Source organism: Lutra lutra, chromosome 8 (assembly GCF_902655055.1).
Source record: "Lutra lutra chromosome 8, mLutLut1.2, whole genome shotgun sequence".
Taxonomy (NCBI): Eukaryota; Metazoa; Chordata; class Mammalia; order Carnivora; family Mustelidae; genus Lutra; species Lutra lutra.
In genome coordinates, this window is record NC_062285.1 from 96947804 (window position 1) to 96968238 (window position 20435).

The 20435-nt window shown below is 38.1% G+C and overlaps 1 protein-coding gene across 1 annotated transcript; it reads left to right on the plus strand.

Annotated features, from left to right (window-relative positions):
- The first annotated feature begins 1531 nt into the window (after positions 1-1531).
- CCT2 (chaperonin containing TCP1 subunit 2) lies at positions 1532-19857 on the plus strand. Its single transcript, XM_047741828.1, has 16 exons — positions 1532-1683; positions 2450-2524; positions 2627-2692; positions 3295-3406; positions 4169-4245; positions 4366-4478; positions 5405-5607; positions 7688-7788; positions 7980-8107; positions 10157-10260; positions 13239-13358; positions 13721-13849; positions 14046-14149; positions 14434-14533; positions 15492-15633; positions 19568-19857. Exons 1-16 carry the CDS (start codon positions 1681-1683, stop codon positions 19596-19598), a joined length of 1608 nt encoding a protein of 535 aa, XP_047597784.1. The 5' UTR covers positions 1532-1680; the 3' UTR covers positions 19599-19857.
- The last annotated feature ends 578 nt before the right edge of the window (positions 19858-20435 follow it).

Consider the following 20435-nt stretch of genomic DNA (forward strand, 5'->3'; position numbering starts at 1 on the left):
TCGAGACCCACTTTGGGTGTAGAGATTACTAAAAACAAACAAAAAAACAACTTTAGAACTATATATTTTAAACAAAATGGGTATGCTTGTGTTCCAACTAAGCGTTATGGACACCAAAATACAAGTTTCATATAACTTTAATGTATCATGAAATAGTCTTTTTTTGCCCCAATCATTTAAAAAAATGTAAAAAACATTCTTAACTCTCTAGCCATAAAAAAACAGGTGGGAGGTTAGATTTGGTTCCCTCCCCATAGTTTGTCAACCCCTGATGTAAACTAACCTTCTTAAAGTATATCTGAAGAGTTAAAACAATTAAAAATTGTAAACATCTACCCATTTTTTAAAAATTGTTATGTTAGTCACCATACAGTACATCATTAGTTTTTGATGTAGTGTTCCATGATTCATTGTTTGCGTATAACACCCGGTGCTCCATGCAATCCATGCCCTCCTTAATACCCATCACCAGGCTCACCCATCCCCCCACAGCCCCTCCCTTCTAAAACCCTCAGTTTGTTTCCTGGAGTCCATAGTCTCTCAGGGTTCTTCTCCCATTCTGGTTTCCCCCTTTCATTTTCCCCTTCCTTTTCCTAATGTCCTTCATGCTATTCCCTATGTCCACAAATAAGTGAAACCATATGATAATTGACTTTCTCTGCTTGACTTATTTCACTTAGTGAAATCTAACAATTACCAGTAAGTCCAAGCATTTGCTAAGTGATCAATTATTCAGAGGGAGAAAAGAGTATCAGTAGATGATATAAAACTAAAAGTTTTTTTTTTTAAAGCACATTTTACTGTAACCGTCCTAGGCAGTCAACTTGGAGTTAAGTAGAAAATTTTGTTTTTAATAAACTGAAATATTTGGACTCAATCTTGGTCTTTACCAACACATTATGTAAAAGTATATTAGTCCTCTCTACTAGTGGAGGGGAAAAGAACGAGTGAAATGTGATACATGAAAATGAGCAAGCAGGGCAAAGATAAAATGTCTCCATCAAAGTTCACAAGACTTTGTCCTAGACAGTCAACGTCCAGTTAAAAGACACTTTTTAAAGTTCAATGAAAGGACTGTAACACTTCCTCGTAACTCAATAAATAACGTTTAAAATTAAAATCGCAATAGAAATATTTAGTAAGGTAACCGTAATCCCAGAACCCTCACAAACTGAAAAAGCTGAATGCGCTTGCTTCTGAGGAAAGAAGTGGTGAGACTGGTGAATTGTTTTTCGTTATTAGCATATAACACTTTAAACTGTATATGTGGTACTTTAAGGCAAATTTTTAAAGATTAAATTTAGGAAAAATTAAACATGCGAGCAGAAACTCCGTTGTTATAGCAACTTCACGTCGCAGCTTTCCTTTTGTTCTTCGGGGAGTTCTACTCCCCGGCTCCACCCAATGTCAAATCCTCCGTGCGGAGCGGATGCCGCAGGGGGCGGAGCGCGAGTCAAAGCCCCGCCCCCCAGGGTGAAGAGCGGCGTTTCTGACCGCGGTCCTCCACTCAAAACCGGCACGCCCTCCCTTCCCCCCAGAGGGCGGTGCCAGGCCGGAGCTGCGCGCCCTCCGGGGCTCCGCCCCATGCAGGAGAACGTGTGCCGTCATTTCCGGCTTCTCTTCCCTCTGGTCCCGGGCGTGAGCTGAGGAATTCGCGTGTGTGCCGAACTCCTCGGAACCATGGTGAGCCCGGCCCCGCTGGCCCTATCTAAACCCTGCCGCGTCCCGCCGCGCCCTGCCTCCTGCTGCCCCTTCTGTCCTCCCACGGCCGCAGGCTCCTCATGTTTGTCCCGGAGACCGTCGCACATGGCGCGGGCCGCGGCGTGTGGCCTGCGCTGGGACCGCAGGCGAAGCCCTCCATACCTAACGGGGAGGTGTGGGCCTCCACGCCAGCGTCTTGTGCCAATTCGGCCTCTCCATAGTTTAAGGACCCGAGGTCCGGGGGTCAACCTGAGAGGAGAAATTTCTAGTGCCCCGGGCGGGTCGGCGCGACAGGCCCCGCCCTCACTCCCGGGGCGGAGCCTGCGGCAGCAGGGCTGGAAGAGCTGGAGGGTGAAGATGGAGGCGAGTCGGCCGCGTTGCTTCGGCGACGTTGCTTCGTCCGCCTGGCGGTTGTTGGCGCGAGTGGTCTGCACCCCCTGCCTGTCTTATCTTTAAAGTCATCTTAAGTCTTGCGGTATTTAACAGTCATTCTTTTTGGTGTATAGTTTTTACTCATAGAGTACTTGTAGACCCAAAGGCAAACCCTCCTTGCTGTACAAGTTGTATAAGTCCCTCACGCCCCCTTAGTGAATGAACGTCCCAGCGATGGAGAACGTCATTTCTTTGAAAAATTACGCTGTGCTATAAATTAAAATTCTTTTAAATATGTACATGTATTTCTGGCGGAATGTATCTGTACGCGTTAAATAATCGGTATTCAAACTGATTGTTGGTTTTTCCCTTTTAGGCGTCCCTTTCCCTTGCACCTGTTAACATCTTCAAGGCTGGGGCTGATGAAGAGAGGGCAGAGACTGCTCGTCTGGTAAGCCTTGTTCTCCCATTCTTTTAAAGATGCAGTTGAACTTCAGGAATTTTAAGACTGTAAAATTGATTTTTACTTTTCAATCTCTGACTTTTACTCCAGTCTTCTTTTATTGGTGCCATCGCTGTTGGAGACTTGGTAAAGAGCACATTAGGACCTAAGGGCATGGTAAGAAAAAGAATTTTTGTGTTTTGATACTGATTTACAGCTGTTTTTGGAAATCTAGTTAATAGCTCACTTTTTTGGGATGCCTGTATGCATAAGACATGGGTATGTTCTCCTTCCTAAAAATCAAAACCATACTCCTACAGCTAAAGTCCCCTTGGGTCACACCATTCCTCAATCCCCTCCCCAGTGAGAACCAGAGTTATAATTGGATGTCAGTCTTCCTAATACTTGTTTTTATGTAGATATGTGTGCATATTATGTATTAGGTGTTTTGTTATAAGTATTTTTACTGTAGGTATTTGTATTTTTCTGTAGGTTGCTTTTTAAAATCCCTTTTGCTGTAGATTTTTATATTTTATATTTATTCATTTGTTTTTGCTATTACAATGCTGAAACAACCTTGTTAGTGTCTCCCTGTTACAGTGTTTTCAGGGACAGACACCAGGGTTTGCTTTTGGAGTGTATGCATTAAAAAAGTCTGAATGGATACTGCCAAATTGCCATCCAGAGTATTTACACATTAGTAAATGAGAGTACATATTGACCCAGGCATTCTTGAGATGTACTTATATCTTAACTTGAGTCAAGTATGTTCCTTTTAGGATAAAATTCTGTTAAGCAGTGGACGAGATGCCTCTCTTATGGTAACCAATGATGGTGCAACTATTCTAAAAAACATCGGGGTAGACAATCCAGCAGCTAAAGTTTTAGTTGGTGAGTCTGAAAATGATAAGTTTTCATTAACATTTTTAAAACACATTTTTAAATAGGCTTTGTTGGGGCGCCTGGGTGGCTCAGTAGGTTAAGGCCTCTGCCTTCGGCTCAGGTCATGATCCCGGGGTCCTGGGATTGAGCCCTGCATCGGGCTCTCTGCTCAGCAGGGAGCCTGCTTCTTCCTCTCTCTCTCTGCCTGCCTCTCTGCCTACTTGTGATCTGTCTGTCAAATAAATAAATAAAATCTTTTAAAATAAATAAATAAATAGGCTTTGTTGACTATTTTCAATTAACTGATGTCCCCTTTTTAATTATTATTATTATTATTATTATTATTATTAAAATATAAGCCTCTGTGGTTCCATGCAGTTTTTAATGATAAAACATGTTCAGAGTAAGAAGTTCAAAGAGTTTGTCGGGTGAGGAAACCTAGATAACTGAGATTCTGGTTGGTAGTGGGTATGTTTGGAGAATTAGGTGAGCTATGGAGAAGTAATTTAGAATGCATTTAAAAGACTTTATTTATTTATCTATCTATTTGTCAGAGAGAGAGAGTGCACAAGCAGGCAGAGGGGCAGGCAGAGGTGGAGAGAGAAGCACACTCCGTGCCGAGCAAGGAGCCCGATTCGGGACTTGATCCCAGGACCCTGGGATCATGACTGAGCCAGAGGCAGTGGTTTAACCAACTGAGCCACCCAGGCGTCCCTAGAATGCATTTGTATCAAATATAAAAGAGTTAACTAACTAGCTTCTTTCTTCTAGATATGTCAAGAGTTCAAGATGATGAAGTTGGTGATGGCACTACCTCTGTTACTGTCTTAGCAGCAGAATTACTAAGGGTAAGAGTGTCCGAGAAACTTTAACCTCATTTTATTGTTTTTTTACTCTTGTATCAGAAGTAGTCAGGTACTTTGGTTTGTGTTTTCTATTGAAGAATGTTTTCTACTATTTATTAATAGGAAGCAGAATCTTTGATTGCAAAAAAGATTCACCCACAGACCATCATTGCGGGTTGGAGAGAAGCCACAAAGGCAGCAAGACAAGCTCTGTTGAATTCTGCAGTTGATCATGGGTTGGTATAGCCAAATAATACCATTTTAGACATTTAACATTCTTTTTAAAATAGGCTGAAAATAAAATAAAATAAAATAAAATTAAAATAGGCTGAAAATAAAATTAAAAATTTTAAATTAAAATTGAAATTAAAAAATTTTTAAAATAGGCTTAAAATAGGCAGGATGTCTGAAAAAGAGTGAAAAGCATACACAAATATGACTCTATTGCCTCATCCTGCCCCAGTAACAAACCCCCACATTACACTCCAGATATAGTTTGGGTTTCCAGTTTTTTGTAGGTAAAAATCACAAAAAAACAAAACAAATAGAATCATTGCATAATCATTCTAACTTAGTTGATCAATAAGCATATATTTGGGTGTCAGTATTTTCTGCAGTAGTTTAATAGGGGTACGCATTTGGTTATGTGACTGTAGTGTAATTTACCTATCTATAGTCTGTTTTAATAAGTTTTAGATTTATAGTAATATTTGTGACAAACTTCAAGAATGTTTCAAGAAGTATAATTGCTGGGTCTAAACACATATATGTATTTTATGGCATTTTTATTTATAAGTAATCTTTATTTTCATTCTTAATTACATTCTTAATTCTTTATTAATTTCATTCGTTTATTAATTTTCATTTCTAGTATCTGTATAGCAATACTATTTATCCATGTCCTTGAAGAATTTGGTATTTTGTTTGCTTGTGTTTCTCTTTTTGTGTTTCTTTTTTTGCCTGATTGGTGGGGGAAAATAGTATCCTTTAATTTTGCATTGTTTGTTTACTGTGAACTTTAATTTTTTTGCAATGGCTTTGAGCCCTAACGGGGGTGAAATTATCTATTGACAAGTATTTTCTTAAAAAGAAAAATAGGATTGATACCTTTGAAGAAGCATTTCAAAAACAGGCATGAGTCTTTTTGGTTTTTCTCTTTTAGTTCTGATGAAGTTAAATTCCGCCAAGATTTAATGAACATTGCGGGAACAACATTATCCTCAAAACTTCTTACTCATCACAAAGATCATTTTACTCAGTTAGCTGTAGAAGCTGTTCTCAGACTGAAAGGTTCTGGTAATCTGGAGGCAATTCACGTCATCAAGAAGCTAGGAGGAAGTCTGGCAGATTCCTATTTAGATGAAGGTATATATATATATGTATATATATGTTGAATATGAGAAAACAGGCTTTGATCAGACATTGAGGGCTATAGAGTGAATCTTGGTTTTAGCTAGTCAGGACTGGTGACACTTTACAAAGAAAATTTGTCTTTTTAAGAATACAGATGGGGGGGGGTGTGTCTGGTGGCTCAGTGGGTTAAAGCCTCTGCCTTCGGCTCAGGTCATGATCCCAGGGTCTTAAGATTGAGCCCCTCGTTGGGCTCTTTGCTCGGCGGGGAGCCTGCTTCCTCCTCTCTCTCTCCCTGCCCTCTCTGCCTACTTGTGATCTTTGTCTCAAATAAATAAAATCTTAAAAAAAAAAAATACAGATCAGGGGCACCTGGGTGGCTCAGTGGGTTAAAGCCTCTGCCTTCAGCTCAAGTCATCATCTCAGGGTCCTGGGATCAAGCCCCACATTGGGCTCTCTGCTCTGTAGGGAGCCTGCTTTCCCTGTCCCCCGCCTTGTGTCTCTGCCTGCTTGTGATCTCTGTCAAGTAAATAAATAAAATCTTAAAAAAAATACAGATCATATTAGAACTATTTTTGTCTTTTTAATCCATTTATTATACTTTCTGCTTCATTTCACACCATCCCAGCATTTCTTTGATAATCTCTGGGTTTTACTTTATACCTTGAAGTTTGTGTAGTCTCTAATAAAGAGAATTGGTAGTTTTAGTAAAAGCTCTTCTTAAATGGCTTTTTTCAGGAAGAGTTTGTGTAAGTCCTATCATTTATTGGTAGGTATTGAGGTTACAGTTGTTGGTGTTCTTAAAAAGTAGTAAATAAGTCTTAGTAACTGCTGTTTCCTTAGTAACAGTGTATTTTGTTCTTAGAGTATGAATTTTTCAAAACATCTTTATATCGTGTTTACAAAATGGCTTATGGAGTGGAATGTGTAAATGTTTTCTTTTATAGAGGAGAAACAGGAACAAGTTGTGCTTTACCAGTGATTTGTACTCCAGGTTTTGCTATATTTCTATTTCGCTTCTTTTAAAGATTTTATTTATTTGAGAGAAGAGAGAACACAGGCTGGGGTGGGGTGGGGTGGGGGTGGAGAGAGGAGGCACAGAGCGAGAAGGAGAAGCAGACTCCCTACTGAGCAGGGAGCCCAGTGCAGGGCTCCATCCCAGAACCCTGGGATCATGACGAGCTGAAAGCAGGCACTTAACCAACTGAGCCACCCAGGCACCCCATTTGTCTCCGTTTCAGAGGAGTAACAATTCTAAAAATACTGTTGATTTTACATGCAAGGGCTGTGTAGCATTTTTAATAGAGGCTAATGGTAAGGTAAGATAATGAGAACAAGGATAGCTACCATTTTGAATGTTCTGTGCAAGCATTCTAATGGGAAATTTTACTTAAAATCTCATTTATTCCTCATGATGTTGACCTAGTGTTTGAAAATTAGGTTCATCTGATTAGAGCAGAAATCCAAGATGATAATGTCTTAAAAAGGTAAAAGTTACGTGTGCATCTAAAAGAAGCCTGGAGAGAGAATTCCAGATAGCAGGCCCGTAGGCTGGAAACTAGTGCTGTGATTAACTCTTGTTTTACAGACGAATAGCTAAGGTTAATTTGTTCAGGGTTGCGCACCCAGCCTGTAAGCAGCATGGGCAAGACAGGGGTTAGGTTCATTTGACTCCGTTATACATAGTTTTTTGGGGTTTTGTTTGTTTTTCATTTTATCACCAGTGTCAGTTCTTTAAAAAGTTCAGTACTCTCTAGCAATACCTCATTTTCCTGAATCTTCATCAGTTTTCTGTTGTGTTAATGAAAGTGGACTTAACCAGCTTTAATTACAATCCACACCTGCGTATTGTGTATGTATGTGAAACAAAAGTTTCAGAATACTGTGTTTATTCTTAAGGTTTGTGCTGTGCCCTTAGATTTCTTCCTGCTAAATTGATTTTTATGGTCACTTGCTTTAGTGGAATGCTTTATAGGTTCTAGGGACTTGGTGAATTGGACTTAAATGGATTCTTTGAAAGAATAATTTGATAAAGCAGAGATAAAGATTTATCAATATAGCTTTGAAGTATTTACTAAAATAATCTGTATTGTAGGCTTTCTGTTGGATAAAAAAATTGGAGTAAATCAACCAAAGCGAATTGAAAATGCTAAAATTCTCATTGCAAATACTGGTATGGATACAGACAAAATAAAGGTATGTTAACTACATTTCTTAGAATTGTAATTGTTAGCTGCTTTATGAATTCAGGCTGTGAAGCAGTTGCACTAAAAAAACCTAGAATATATTCAAATACATAATTTTAGTGTCTTTACATAAAAGTATTTATGTTGTGGGATTCAGGAGTAATGAAAATGATGCTATTTTTATGCTTTCCTTTGTCTTAGATATTTGGTTCCAGGGTAAGAGTTGATTCTACAGCAAAGGTTGCTGAAATAGAACATGCCGAAAAGGAGAAAATGAAGGAGAAAGTTGAACGAATTCTTAAGCATGGGATAAATTGCTTTATTAACAGGTCTGTATGTGCTTTTGCTAATTTTGTTTTTGCTATTATTTGTAATAATCTAATGATTTTTGTCTACAAAGGTATTTGCAAATACTTCATTTTATTAGTGACTTGTTATTTAGGAACTGGTATTTTTCCCACCATTCTACAGCAAGGCATTTCCATCACCATTTTGGTGATGTTTTAGGTTAATATACTTGACCTTTTTATATTAACAATGAGTTTTCTGATCTAGCAGTTATATTGTAGTTTTGGGCTGTTGTATACATATACTTGGTGGAGAGCTTCAGTTTCATATTTAATGGTGGGACTTTGAAATAGCAAAAAGCTAATAGCAAAGGAATTAAATAAGAATGAAGAAATGAAAAGTAATAGTTTTAGGGCTTTAATTTGTATGAAAAAGTATGTGTAACTTTTCCCATGTTTTCTTTCCTAATTGTTAGTATCAAAGGTGTTTATGGATTGTTTTTCCGAAGGCAAGGCAGTGGAAAATTTTTTTCAGTAAAACTAGAAAAAGCTCTGTAATAGTCATGACTCTATCTAGTCCAGTGGCCTAAAGCAGCATGATGTGGAATCAGTGTCTAGGTGGCAGGCAGTCTGGGCTCACAGCTTTCTTCCATGGCTCTCAGGCCATTTCCTACCTTTGGGTTCTTGATATTACAGGGTCAAGTACCTAGGATCCAGTGGTACTGTGTGCTACCTCATATCAGGGTCTAGAGTGGGCAGCAGAGGAATTTTGTTTGCCCCGAGAAGCTCAGGCTGGAGTTTTGGCAAGAAGTCCTGACTGCTTTGAACTGTTTGCTCATTCCCACATCAGGGACTTTGTGTCTAATTTTCCCTCTGCTTAGATCTCTCAGATTTTTTTTAAATGGTGAAAATACCAAGAGGAACAGCCTAATTCTAGCAATGAAATGGCAGTGGTTAACTTTGACAGTTAATATTTGGTGAAAAGTCAAATATTTGCGGGGAGATGGAGAGAGAGTAATCCTAAGCAGGCTGCATGTCCAGCATGGAGCCAATGGGCTGGATCCCACGACCCTGAGATCATGACCTGAGCTGAAATCAAGAGCTGGAGGCTTAACTGACTGAGCCACCCAGAGGTCCCTTACACTAATTTAAAAAAAATTTTTGGCCTTTTTTTTTTTTACATCCCATACTTTTAAACATGTCATTTTTACTCTTACTAAAAAATAAGATCTGGGGCGCCTGGGTGGCTCAGTGGGTTAAGCTTCTGCCTTCGGCACAGGTCATGATCTCGGTCCTGGGATTCAAGCCCCTACATTGACCTCTCTTCTCAGCGGGGAGCCTGCTTCCTGGCCCCACCTCCCCGCCTGCCTCTCTGCATACTTGTGATCTCTCTCTCTGTCAAATAAATAAATAAAAGTAAAACCTTAAAAAAAAAAAAAAATAATAAGATCGCATTTTGGAAAATAGGAAAGTATAAAGAAGGAGCAGAATCTGATGTCTAACCTTCCTGAAATTCATTCTTTAATTAAGTTGACTTGTGTATGTATGTATGTATGGTGTTCAAGTTTCCGTTTTTCACTTAGCTGTGAACACGTTATTAACTTTTGTAACTTGCCCTTTTTTTAACCTAACAGTATAAATTTTTACTTAAAATTACAGTTTTTATAATTGGTAAACTGTGTGTACACAGGCACACTCCTAGTGAACATTGAAGTCATTGGCAGGTTTTGCCATTCTCTGTAAAATTTTTATACATACTTTCACTAAAGATTTTTAATATCTGAATATTCTTGCTGTAGAGCCTCAGGAGTGGAATTAAAGCTTGGGAACATTTATATGATTTTTGATGCATTTCTGCTACATTGGTTTTCAGAATTATGGTCTAGTTTACTGTATCAGTAGCAATATTAAAAAAACAACTTGCAGTGCTAGCATGGAGGCACTAAGTTGTGTAATATATCTATTATTGTATACGATATTTCTAATTTGTATTTCTTTATTTGGTAAGGTAAAAATGGTTCCATGTTTTTTAGTCTGATGAATTTTAGACTTGTGAAATAATAATTGCGAACATTTTTATTTTATTTGTAGGCAGTTAATTTATAATTATCCTGAGCAGCTCTTTGGTGCTGCTGGTGTCATGGCGATTGAACATGCAGATTTTGCAGGTGTGGAACGACTAGCTCTTGTCACAGGTATGGGAAATAAGGCATTGATTTCTAACGCTAAACACTCTGATTTATTGATGGTTAGTATATGTAACTTTTGAGAGTACAAAGAGATACTTTAAGGGACTTTGAATAAAAATATTCTGAATTCTGATTTACAGTTTTTTGACATCCTTAGATACCAAATTATCTGTCGTATTTGCCATAGGTTATAGTTACCTTTGTTACATTGTTTTAAAGATACCAGATCTTTTCTCACAAACCCACAGGACCAATGTTCCACTCCTTGTCTAAAGAAACTAAAGCTTCAAAAAGGACTCTCAAGTTTTATCTAGTTTATTCGTTTATTCCTGGTGTTGAGTAGTTGAATGCCTTGTGCCCTTTGTGGTAGTAAGTTGTAATAATAACTTTATTGAACACTTAACTATGTGTCAGAGAATGGGTCAAGTGCTTTTAAATATTGTTTTTGTTGATTTTTTTTAAATTTGTGGAAGTAATGTGGTGCCTGGGAGGCTCAATGAGTTAAGCATTTGCCTTACGCTCAGGTCATGATCCTGGGGTCCTAGGATTCAGCCCCACATCCCATCTGGCTCCCTGCTCAGTGAGGAGCCTGCTTCTCCCTCCTCTGTTGCTGCTACTCGTGTGTTCGTGCCACACACACCCCCCTGCCGCCCCGCCACCCATCAAATCCTTTTTAAAAATTGTGGAAGTAGGGGCGCCTGGATGGCTCAGTGGGTAAAGCCTCTGCCTTTGGCTCAGGTCATGATCCCAGGGTCCTAGGATTGAGCCCCGCATCGGGCTCTCTGCTCGGCGGGGAGCCTGCTTCCTCCTCTCTCTCTGCCTGCCTCTCTGCCTACTGTGATTTCTGTCTGTCAAATAAATAAATAAAATCTTTTGAAAAAATTAAAAATAAAAATTGTGGAAGTAATGTTGAAATAGTGCGAAACAATCCAGCAGTGAATAATGAAAAGATAGTATCCTGTAATTTTCTTCAATAGAGGTATGAGTTTCCTAATCCCAGTTATGTGGAATAGAAATGTATTTATAAGTAAGAAATGTTTACGCCAAAATGACATAGTGTGCAAATTGTTTACTTTTTATAGTAATAGTTTTTAAAGTAACTGCTAAGTAGCCCTTGAAAGACTAAGTTTTGCAGCCTTTATTTAATTTTCAGGCCCTTGATAATGAATGAATGGGTTGGAAAGTTGACTTGAGAACTTGAGATGTAAAGCTATTAGGAATGTTGAATTCAGTTTTCAAATGCCATAAGTATTAGAAATAAAAAGTATTACTAATTACTGTAAAGAGTAGAATTGGTTTCATCTCAGAATAACTTCTAAATCCACCTTGAATATTTTGAGAAGCGTGTCTTCTGACCTAAAAAGAGATATTTTTCTTTCATCAGTTACTTTGAAGTGGGTTTACTTGCTTTAATTAAAGTCCTTTAAGAGCCATTACATACTTGATGCTTAAGGTGATAAAATTTATGGTGTAATTCCTCCTTTAAGGCAACAAAATTAAAGATAATGACATAAATGTGAATGATAGCACGTTCATGGGATAAGTTGATATCATAAGAAGTTGGTACATGAATTGCCATGTATATTCAGAAGAAAATTCACTGTACCAAGCACAACCCACTGCAAAGTTGACCCCAGGGTGCCTCCCATCCTTAGTGTATGTGTTGTCAAGGTGTATGAAATTAGCTTATAAATGTCTGTAGAAATACATTGTCAGCGAATTCTACATAAGTGAGTGAATTTAGGATAAGTGAAAATTCTCATAAGCCAAATCAGTCTCATTTGGAGGTATGGTGTCCTAAATATCTATTGTGTCTCAATCTAGAACACACAGCAGTCTCAGGTTTAGGCCAGTCAGAAGTCAAAAAGTCAGCTAAATAGATGAGTATAAATCAGTGGAGTTGGAAAGACCAGAGTTTTAATAAATTTTTTAGAAAATAGATACATAGTACCAACTAATCAAACTTACCAATAAAGAGTAGGAAAAGGGGTTGGTTGTTGATGGTAGAGGGAATCTACTTTCTTAAAAAAGAGTAAAGAACTAGAGAAAAGGATTTTAAAGTGGAAACCGACCTTTGGCAGTTAAGAACCAGGGAAGGAAATAGCTGAATCTTTCAGCTTACACTGTGGGAGATGCAGAGAAAATAGGAATAGAAATAAAACCTAAAAATAAAAAATTTGCTTTTTGTTTTAAAAGATTTTATTTATTTGAGAGAGTGCATGGGAGGAGAGAGCAGAAGGGGAGGGAGAGAGACAAGCAGACTCCATGCTGAGTGTGAGCCTGGTGGACCACTGGATCTCACCATGACCTGAGCCAGAACCAAGAGTTGGATGCTTAACTGACTGAGCCACCCAGGCGCCCCAAAATAATTCACTTTTTTGATACCTCATTAGTTTTGCTCTGGGATATTCTCAGTTACACTTCGCCTTTTCCTGGGCCTTATAGGGGCATTGTGAGATTTCAGTTATGATTAGCAGGTATCAGGTGTTCCTCTCAGCAGTTTCTAATGACTGTATCTGTTGACATGATAGAACTAGTCAAATGCTTTATGTTTTGGGAAGTTGGATCATAGGGGTACTGGTCTTGTACTACATGAAAAGAGAATCTGAATTTAAATTCAGACTTAAAAGTAAATGTTTAAGTCCCAATTTAACCTTTGGGAAATAGTATTATACAGTGTGTGCCTTTAAATTTAAAGATAGACTACTTGGATTTGAATCCCAGCTTCACCATATATTTGTTTGAGTTGTGTAACCTTGAATAAGAAACTCTAATATCTCTTTGCCTCAGTTCTTTTACTTCTGTATCAGATAATAGAGCATCTCTTACGAGGGTTGTTATAAAGATTAGTCAGTTTATATGAAGTGCTTCAAGAGTGCTTGGCATATGGTAAGCAGTCAACTTAAAGTCTGTTCATTAGTTCTCTTTAGAAGACAAATTTTAAACATATTTTGCATTTAATTTATATGTGTTTATGTTCATAGGTGGTGAAATTGCCTCTACCTTTGACCACCCAGAACTAGTGAAGCTTGGAAGTTGCAAGCTTATTGAGGAAGTCATGATTGGAGAGGATAAACTCATCCACTTTTCTGGGGTAGCCCTTGGTGAGTGATTATATAGATCCTGATAAAGTTCCTAAGGCTTTGAGAGGCTCTGTTGACATTAAAAGAAATAGTTACTATATTTACTAGAGTATGATGTCTCTTAATTCCTGAGAAGCATATGGTGCATGTTGATTTCAGTCGAGGTCAAACTCATATTAACCTTGCCTTTGTGAACAGTGTGTATTCAACATGATTGTTTGTGAACATGGATAATTATCAAAAAGAATGTGTAACAGCAGAGAGGACATGTTAGCTTTTAAAACCGAATAATAATCATAACCAGTATCTACATAAATAATAGAAGGCAAACTCTTATTTTTTGTAATCACTGTGACCTAAGAATATTTTTCTTTTAACTTTAGGTGAAGCTTGTACCATTGTTCTTCGTGGTGCCACTCAGCAAATTTTAGATGAGGCAGAAAGATCTTTGCATGATGCTCTTTGTGTTCTTGCCCAAACTGTGAAGGATTCTAGAACAGTTTATGGAGGAGGTAAGTGTTTTAAAAATATTAAACATGTTTTATTCAAGTATAGTAATGGTTTTGGCTTTAATGATTTTTAGAAAATTTGTATGTAATGCATTTGCATTAATTTTAAAATGTTTGACATGTCTAAGGGAAATCAGTAAGTCAGTGTGTTGGAGATAACTAAACATCATAGTCCTTGGAATTTCATTTTCATCTGCAGGCTGTTCTGAGATGCTGATGGCTCATGCTGTGACACAGCTTGCCAGTAGAACACCAGGCAAAGAAGCTGTTGCGATGGAGTCTTACGCTAAAGCACTGAGAATGGTAAGTTAATAAAGACATCTGAACTTACACATTTGTGAGTATTGATGGTTCTTTAAATGAATACATTTTTCTCTCTTGGACATGTTTGCTAATTTTTGGCTTTAAGAAAAAGAACTGGTTCATACCACTTAAATTTGATTCTGGAGCTTATCTTTATGAGCAGTAATTAAAAGGAACAATTTTACATTGTTCCTAAATGTATAATTTTAAAAAGCTGTGCTAGTTTGGACTAAATCAACTTTCTTATTGTAGAATAGTTACCATTTGTCTTTTTCACTTAACAGTTGCCAACTATCATAGCTGATAATGCAGGCTATGACAGTGCAGACCTGGTGGCACAGCTCCGAGCTGCCCATAGTGAAGGCAACACGACTGCTGGACTGGGTAAGAAAGCGACTGTAGACATAAAGAGTAACTCTTTACCAAAATCTTTTTTAATTTTTTTTATTTTTTTATTTTTAAGATGAATTCTTAGGATAATCATAGAGAAGATTTCTGTGGTGGTTGCCTCTGTCACTATTGTATTTCCTAGGAGAATGTTTAACTTCATGTTCTCAACATTGTCAGAACTGTTCTTCCATAAGGGGTATAAAACTAGTTAGAAGACTTGTAATTTATTATGTGGTGACGATAGGACTTAAATTTGTAAGTAGTGCTAATATCCTGAAGTCAGTATAAATTTTATTAAATTCTTATATTAAATCCTGTTCTCACAGGAAACATATTATGAGGCATTCTGGAGTGTAGTCTTTACATAGATAACAGTGGCCAAAAGGGTAAATTTAATTCAAATTGAAAAATTTCCCAGTGTACTGTCCAAGACACAGGAATAGTCATAGAGGATAGATAATCCTGCCACTGGAGAAGAGAGATATAATGAATAATTAATGATCTTTCAGAAGGTAAAGTACTCTTCTCACAAGAGGAGAAGTAGGTGACTTTTAAATTATCTTCCGGTTGTTAAAAATCCGTGGTAATTAGTGACGAGCACATTTTCTGTAATAATTTTATATATATATTTATATGTACACACAGGCACGCACATGTACATCTGTGTATGTGAAAAAGGTCATTGGAAAAGGTCATTGAGTGTTCTGTGTAAATTTTCCATTACCTGAGCTAGTTATCCTCCATTAGTAAGATGATCAGTAGTTGACCTTTTAATTTTCTAAAAGGCTTTTCTTGAATGTTAAGCTGATGAGAACGTACTAAATAAATTGAGTAGTTGAATCTTGTAATCCCACTTTTCATAAAAGTATTAATTTTACTTGTAAGTCATTAGAGATCTTGATAATTTATGTTAAAACTATTGTTTATTTAATAAATACTTTTCTTTTTCCAGATATGAAGGAAGGTACCATTGGAGATATGGCAGTACTGGGTATAACAGAAAGTTTCCAGGTGAAGCGACAAGTTCTTTTGAGCGCAGCTGAAGCAGCAGAGGTGATTCTTCGTGTGGACAACATTATCAAAGCAGCACCAAGGTATCGTAGCACTGTAACAGACATTTTTTAGGAAGCAAAAAATAGGTGATTGCATGTATTTGGTAATTGTAATTGATAGTAAAAGGCATTTCTGCCCAGCTAAAAGTATTATGCACATTATTTAAAATACATAGTCACAACTCTTAGATTTAAGTCAGGAAAGCATAAAGGGAAAGACGTGTGTGTGACATGGAGGAACTCTCAGGATTGAAAGGTCACATGAAGAGCCAGGCTTGAAAAGGTCAAGAACCAGACTGCATGGGGGCAAGGGCTGTAGTGCTAAGAACAAATGTCTTTTCCCCAGGCTGAGTCCGCTCCAGTCGTTTTCTGTCCTGTTCATTTTTCATATAGATTATCTTAAGCTCATAATGTGCTGAGTTCCTAACATGTTCCCATTTCAGCAGTTTTTGTTGTTTTGTTTTTTTAAAGTTTTATATATTTAGAGAGCACGAGTGTAGGAAGGTGCAAAGGGAGAGGGAGAAAGAAACTCTGGCAGAGTCCTCGCTGAGCTTAGAACCCTATGTGGGACTCAGTCACACAACCCTGAGATCATGAGCCAAAACCAAGAGTCACATACTTATCTTGACTGTGCTACCCAGGGGCCCCTCGTCAGTTTTTCTAAGTTGTTAGGTTCTTTCAGAAATTCATTCACACAAAAAGTAGCCAGAAAATCTTAACTTTTGAAGATTCAGTTAATAATTTTAATTGTTCTTACTAGTACTTATTAAAACGTTCAATTTTGCCTGTTGTGGTGGTTCAGGGAGATGGGAGACGATGGTGGCTTACACCAGGAGATGGAGGTAAGGGTGGTGAGAAGGAGTTGATAAAAGATTTTGAAGGTAGAGCCAGCAGATTTTTTTTTTTTTTTTTTAAGATTTTATTTATTTGACAGAGAGAGATCACAAGTAGGCAGAGAGAGAGAGAGGGAAGCAGGCTCCCTGCTGAACAGAGAGCCTGACACAGGGCTCGATCCCAGGACCCTGAGATCATGACCTGAGCCGAAGGCAGAGGCTTCAACCCACTGAGCCACCCAGGTGTCCCAAGCCAGCAAAATTTGATTGTGGTTTGGGTATAAGGTGTGAAAGGAAAGGGAATGGAGGATAATCTAAGGTTTTTGTTGGAATAAGAAAGTTTCTTTTAGATGCAGAAGACTTTGGAAAGGAGGTTGGGGGTGTCAGTCTTGGACATTTGAGCTTTCCATTGAGAAAGCAGTTGGGTAATCAAAGCTTGAAGTAGAGAAGCTTGAGCTGGAATTTTAAGTTCAGAAATTGTCAGCCTACATGTGGTATTTAAAGCCATGAGACTGACAGTGTTCCCAAAAGAGGGAATGTAGCTAAAGGAAGGAAGGGGTTTTAGGCACTAGACACTTGAATTCCAGTAATAAGTTTGGAAAGATTCAGAGCAAGTGGCAGAGGACACTAAAAAGGAACATGAAGTGCAGATAAAGGGTAATTATTAACTGGGTGATGGATATCTGGGGATATCTAATCTTTGCTTTTTTGTACATTTGAAATTTTCCATAATACAAAATTTTAAAGGTTGGGAGCATGGGTGCCCCTGCGGTAGGAGGAAAACCAGAGAATGTGTGTCTCAGAAGCCAAATGAAGAAAGTGTTTAGGGATGGGGTGTGATCAACTGCCATAGCAGTACAAATATATTGGTCAAGTAAGATAAAAACTGAAAATTGACCTTAAAAGATTGGATTTAGTGACAGAGCCATGGGTATTTTTGATAAGCAGTTTTGTGGAGTGGAGGGGTCAAAAATCCGAAGTAGGCACAATGAAGCCAGGAAAAGAAGAAACAGGATGTGTATATAGACTGCTTTCTTGAGGAGTCTCTTGTGAACAGAAGCAGAGAAGTGGGATGGGAGCTAGAGGACATGGGTCTCTACTGTGAACAGTTAGTGCTGTATGTGGGAGTGATCTCGTAGCGGGATGATGGATGCAGAAGAGGGAGCAGCCCGCTGAGTAGCTGTGAGAAGGAATGGGAGCACGGAGAGCTTATCCCTGGGAACAGAAGGGAAGGAGGAGCACTATCAGGAGATGCACCTTAAATGGACTCTGTCACGAGGAATCTCTTTGTGCAGAACCCAGTAGCACCCACATCAGTGGCTGGCTTCTGTGAATGGTAGTTGTCCCTTTATTAGAAGGAAAGAGGAGAAAATAGTGATTTGGATGTGGAGAGAAAAGGGGAGTGGTATTTAAATCTACTGTGGTGTAGTGGAAGGAGGACTGGGCTAAAAAATCTGAAGATTCTCCACCTTGGGTACTGGTAGGGTAGGGTAATGGGGAATAGTCCTATTTTGGAATGGAGCACTGGTGAAGGAAGGAGGAGTTGAAAGTTTCTTGGAAGCTGGGCAAGCAAAGATGGTTGAGTCTGGTTCTGTTTTCTGCTGCCTTTAAGCAGAATGATAGCAAAAGGAAACTGAGGTCCATTAAGTTTTCTGGCTTGGTGGCAAGGTCACATATCCACACCCACCCTCAGAAATCTTTCCATGACTTGGCACCCTCAACCACATTTGAAATATGCACTAAAATACCTCATTTGATCTGAGACCACTGTTTTAATGGTTTAAGTGTCTTTTTTTTTTTTTAAAGACTTATTTATTTGACAGAGAAAGCACACAATCGGGGAGCTGCAGGCAGAAGGAAAGGGAGAAGCAGGCTCCCCACTGAGCAGGGAGCCCAATGCAGGGCTCCACCTCAGGACCCCAGGATCGTGACCTGAGCTGAAGGCAGCCGCTTAACTGACTGAGCCACCCGGGCGCCCCTGTTTAAGTGTCAATTAAATTTAGTAGCTGTACTCAGTAATTTTCAATAAAGAAACATGGGTAATTGTGTTTAACTCAACCTTCCCAAAGGATTCTTTTGGACTCTTTCATACTTAACCTCCAGGGGACTCATTTTCCAGATTAGTTGCCCTCTGACAGTTGCTGGAGAACTTTTTCTGTATTGGTATCTTTTAGCATCCTTAATTATATTCCCATAAGCTTCCAGGGTTGGAAGATCTTTTTCTTTATATGGTTCCAGTATGCTGTACTCTGAATTTGTTTTTACACTTTTTTTGCTTCTCTAAAATGATTGTTTTTTTGTTTTTTAAAGATTTTTTATTTATTTATTTGACAGACAGAGATCACAAGCAGGCAGAGAGGCAGGCAGAGAGAGAGAGAGAGGAGGAAGCAGGCTTCCCGCTGAGCAGAGAGCCCGATGCGGGGCTCAATCCCAGGACCCTGAGATCATGACCTGAGCCGAAGGCAGCAGCTTAACCCACTGAGCCACTCAGGCGCCCCTCTAAAATGATTGTTATACTTGACTCTAGAAGCAGTGCTTATTTAGGTGTAAAGTAAAAAAAAATTCTCTAGTACCCTGCCATGCCTCCTCACCAAAGAATAAAAGTTTAACATCTAAGATGTATGTGAAGAGCAGTGTTTTCATACTTAGGTGAGTTACCTGACCCTGTCATTAGCCTATCTACTGGCATTCATTTTCATTCATTTAGAAGAGTGATACAGAGATTCTCATCTAGAGGCCCCAAAGCCTTGTCATTTTATAACTTCTGATTAAGAGTAAACTGTCTTTGTCTATGACTGATCTAGTAAAGTGCCCTAACACATTAGCTGAAAACCTGAATTAATCTTTTTCTGGAGAATATGTATTTGTTAAATAGGGTGTTTGGATGAGAAGTTGAAAATTATTAAATACCTACAGGTCTTCACATCCACAGATTCTGTACTGTTTTTTTACTAATATAGTAATAATTGAGGGATGTTAGTAATGAGGTAGAAACATCCTTGTTATAAAGAATTGGTTATGATGGTTTTGATAAAATTTAGGATTTCAGCTGTGTTTGTATTTTATATAAACCTTTGGTTACAATCATGCTTTTTAATTTTATCATTGCGTTTTCTTAAGTGTTTGTTTTGTAATACTTGCAGGAAACGTGTTCCTGATCATCACCCCTGTTAAACATTCCCATGTGCTGTTGAGCTCTGGACGAGTTAGTTCATAGCAGAGTTGTGTTTGAAAGACTTCGACCTTTTAAAGAAGACTGTGGAATCGAAGTTTATCTGTGGCTCTTATATCCTTAAGTTTGGACATTTAACTGACCTTCTATTATAACATGGGTCTAATTTATTTACTGTTTCATTTTCCATGAAATTCAGTTGATTTAAAAGTTCATTTCTCATACTGTGCATCAAAATAAAAATTTGAACAATTAATTGTTCTTATCTTAGTGGTTTGTACTTTTTTATTTAATGGGAGCAAGTGATTGTACTCTCTCAGTATGGAGTTGTTCGGCTTAACTAGTGGTTGATCTTACACGTTTATGAAATGATCTTGTCAAGTCCAAGTCAGATGTGATAAACATAGATTAATCTCTTGGTTTGTAATCATATGTAAACTTTATTAGCTGTTTAATTTTGTTTAGTGAAAGTATCTTAAAGTTTAGTTCCCAATTTAATTTTGTGTCGTCTAAATACTGTCTATTAACATAGGACAAAATGATTGTGGTTTCTGTTACTTCAGGGTTGAAAGAGTCCTATTTTAAAAGTTGTTACAGGCTGCTTCTCAAGCATCTTTTATGCTTTAACGGGTAATATCCTCTCACTTAAACAAGATGGATGTGGTTAGATTTAGACGTTGGTTTAGGATTTTTTTGTTTTTGGCAAATGGATTCAAGAAAGAGTTGGGAATAGGGATAGGTATGTGCAGAGTTAATGGTTTAAAGGTGAATTTAGGTTTGGAGGTTATTTTTTTTTTTTTTTTTAAGATTTTATTTATTTATTTGACAGAGATCACAAG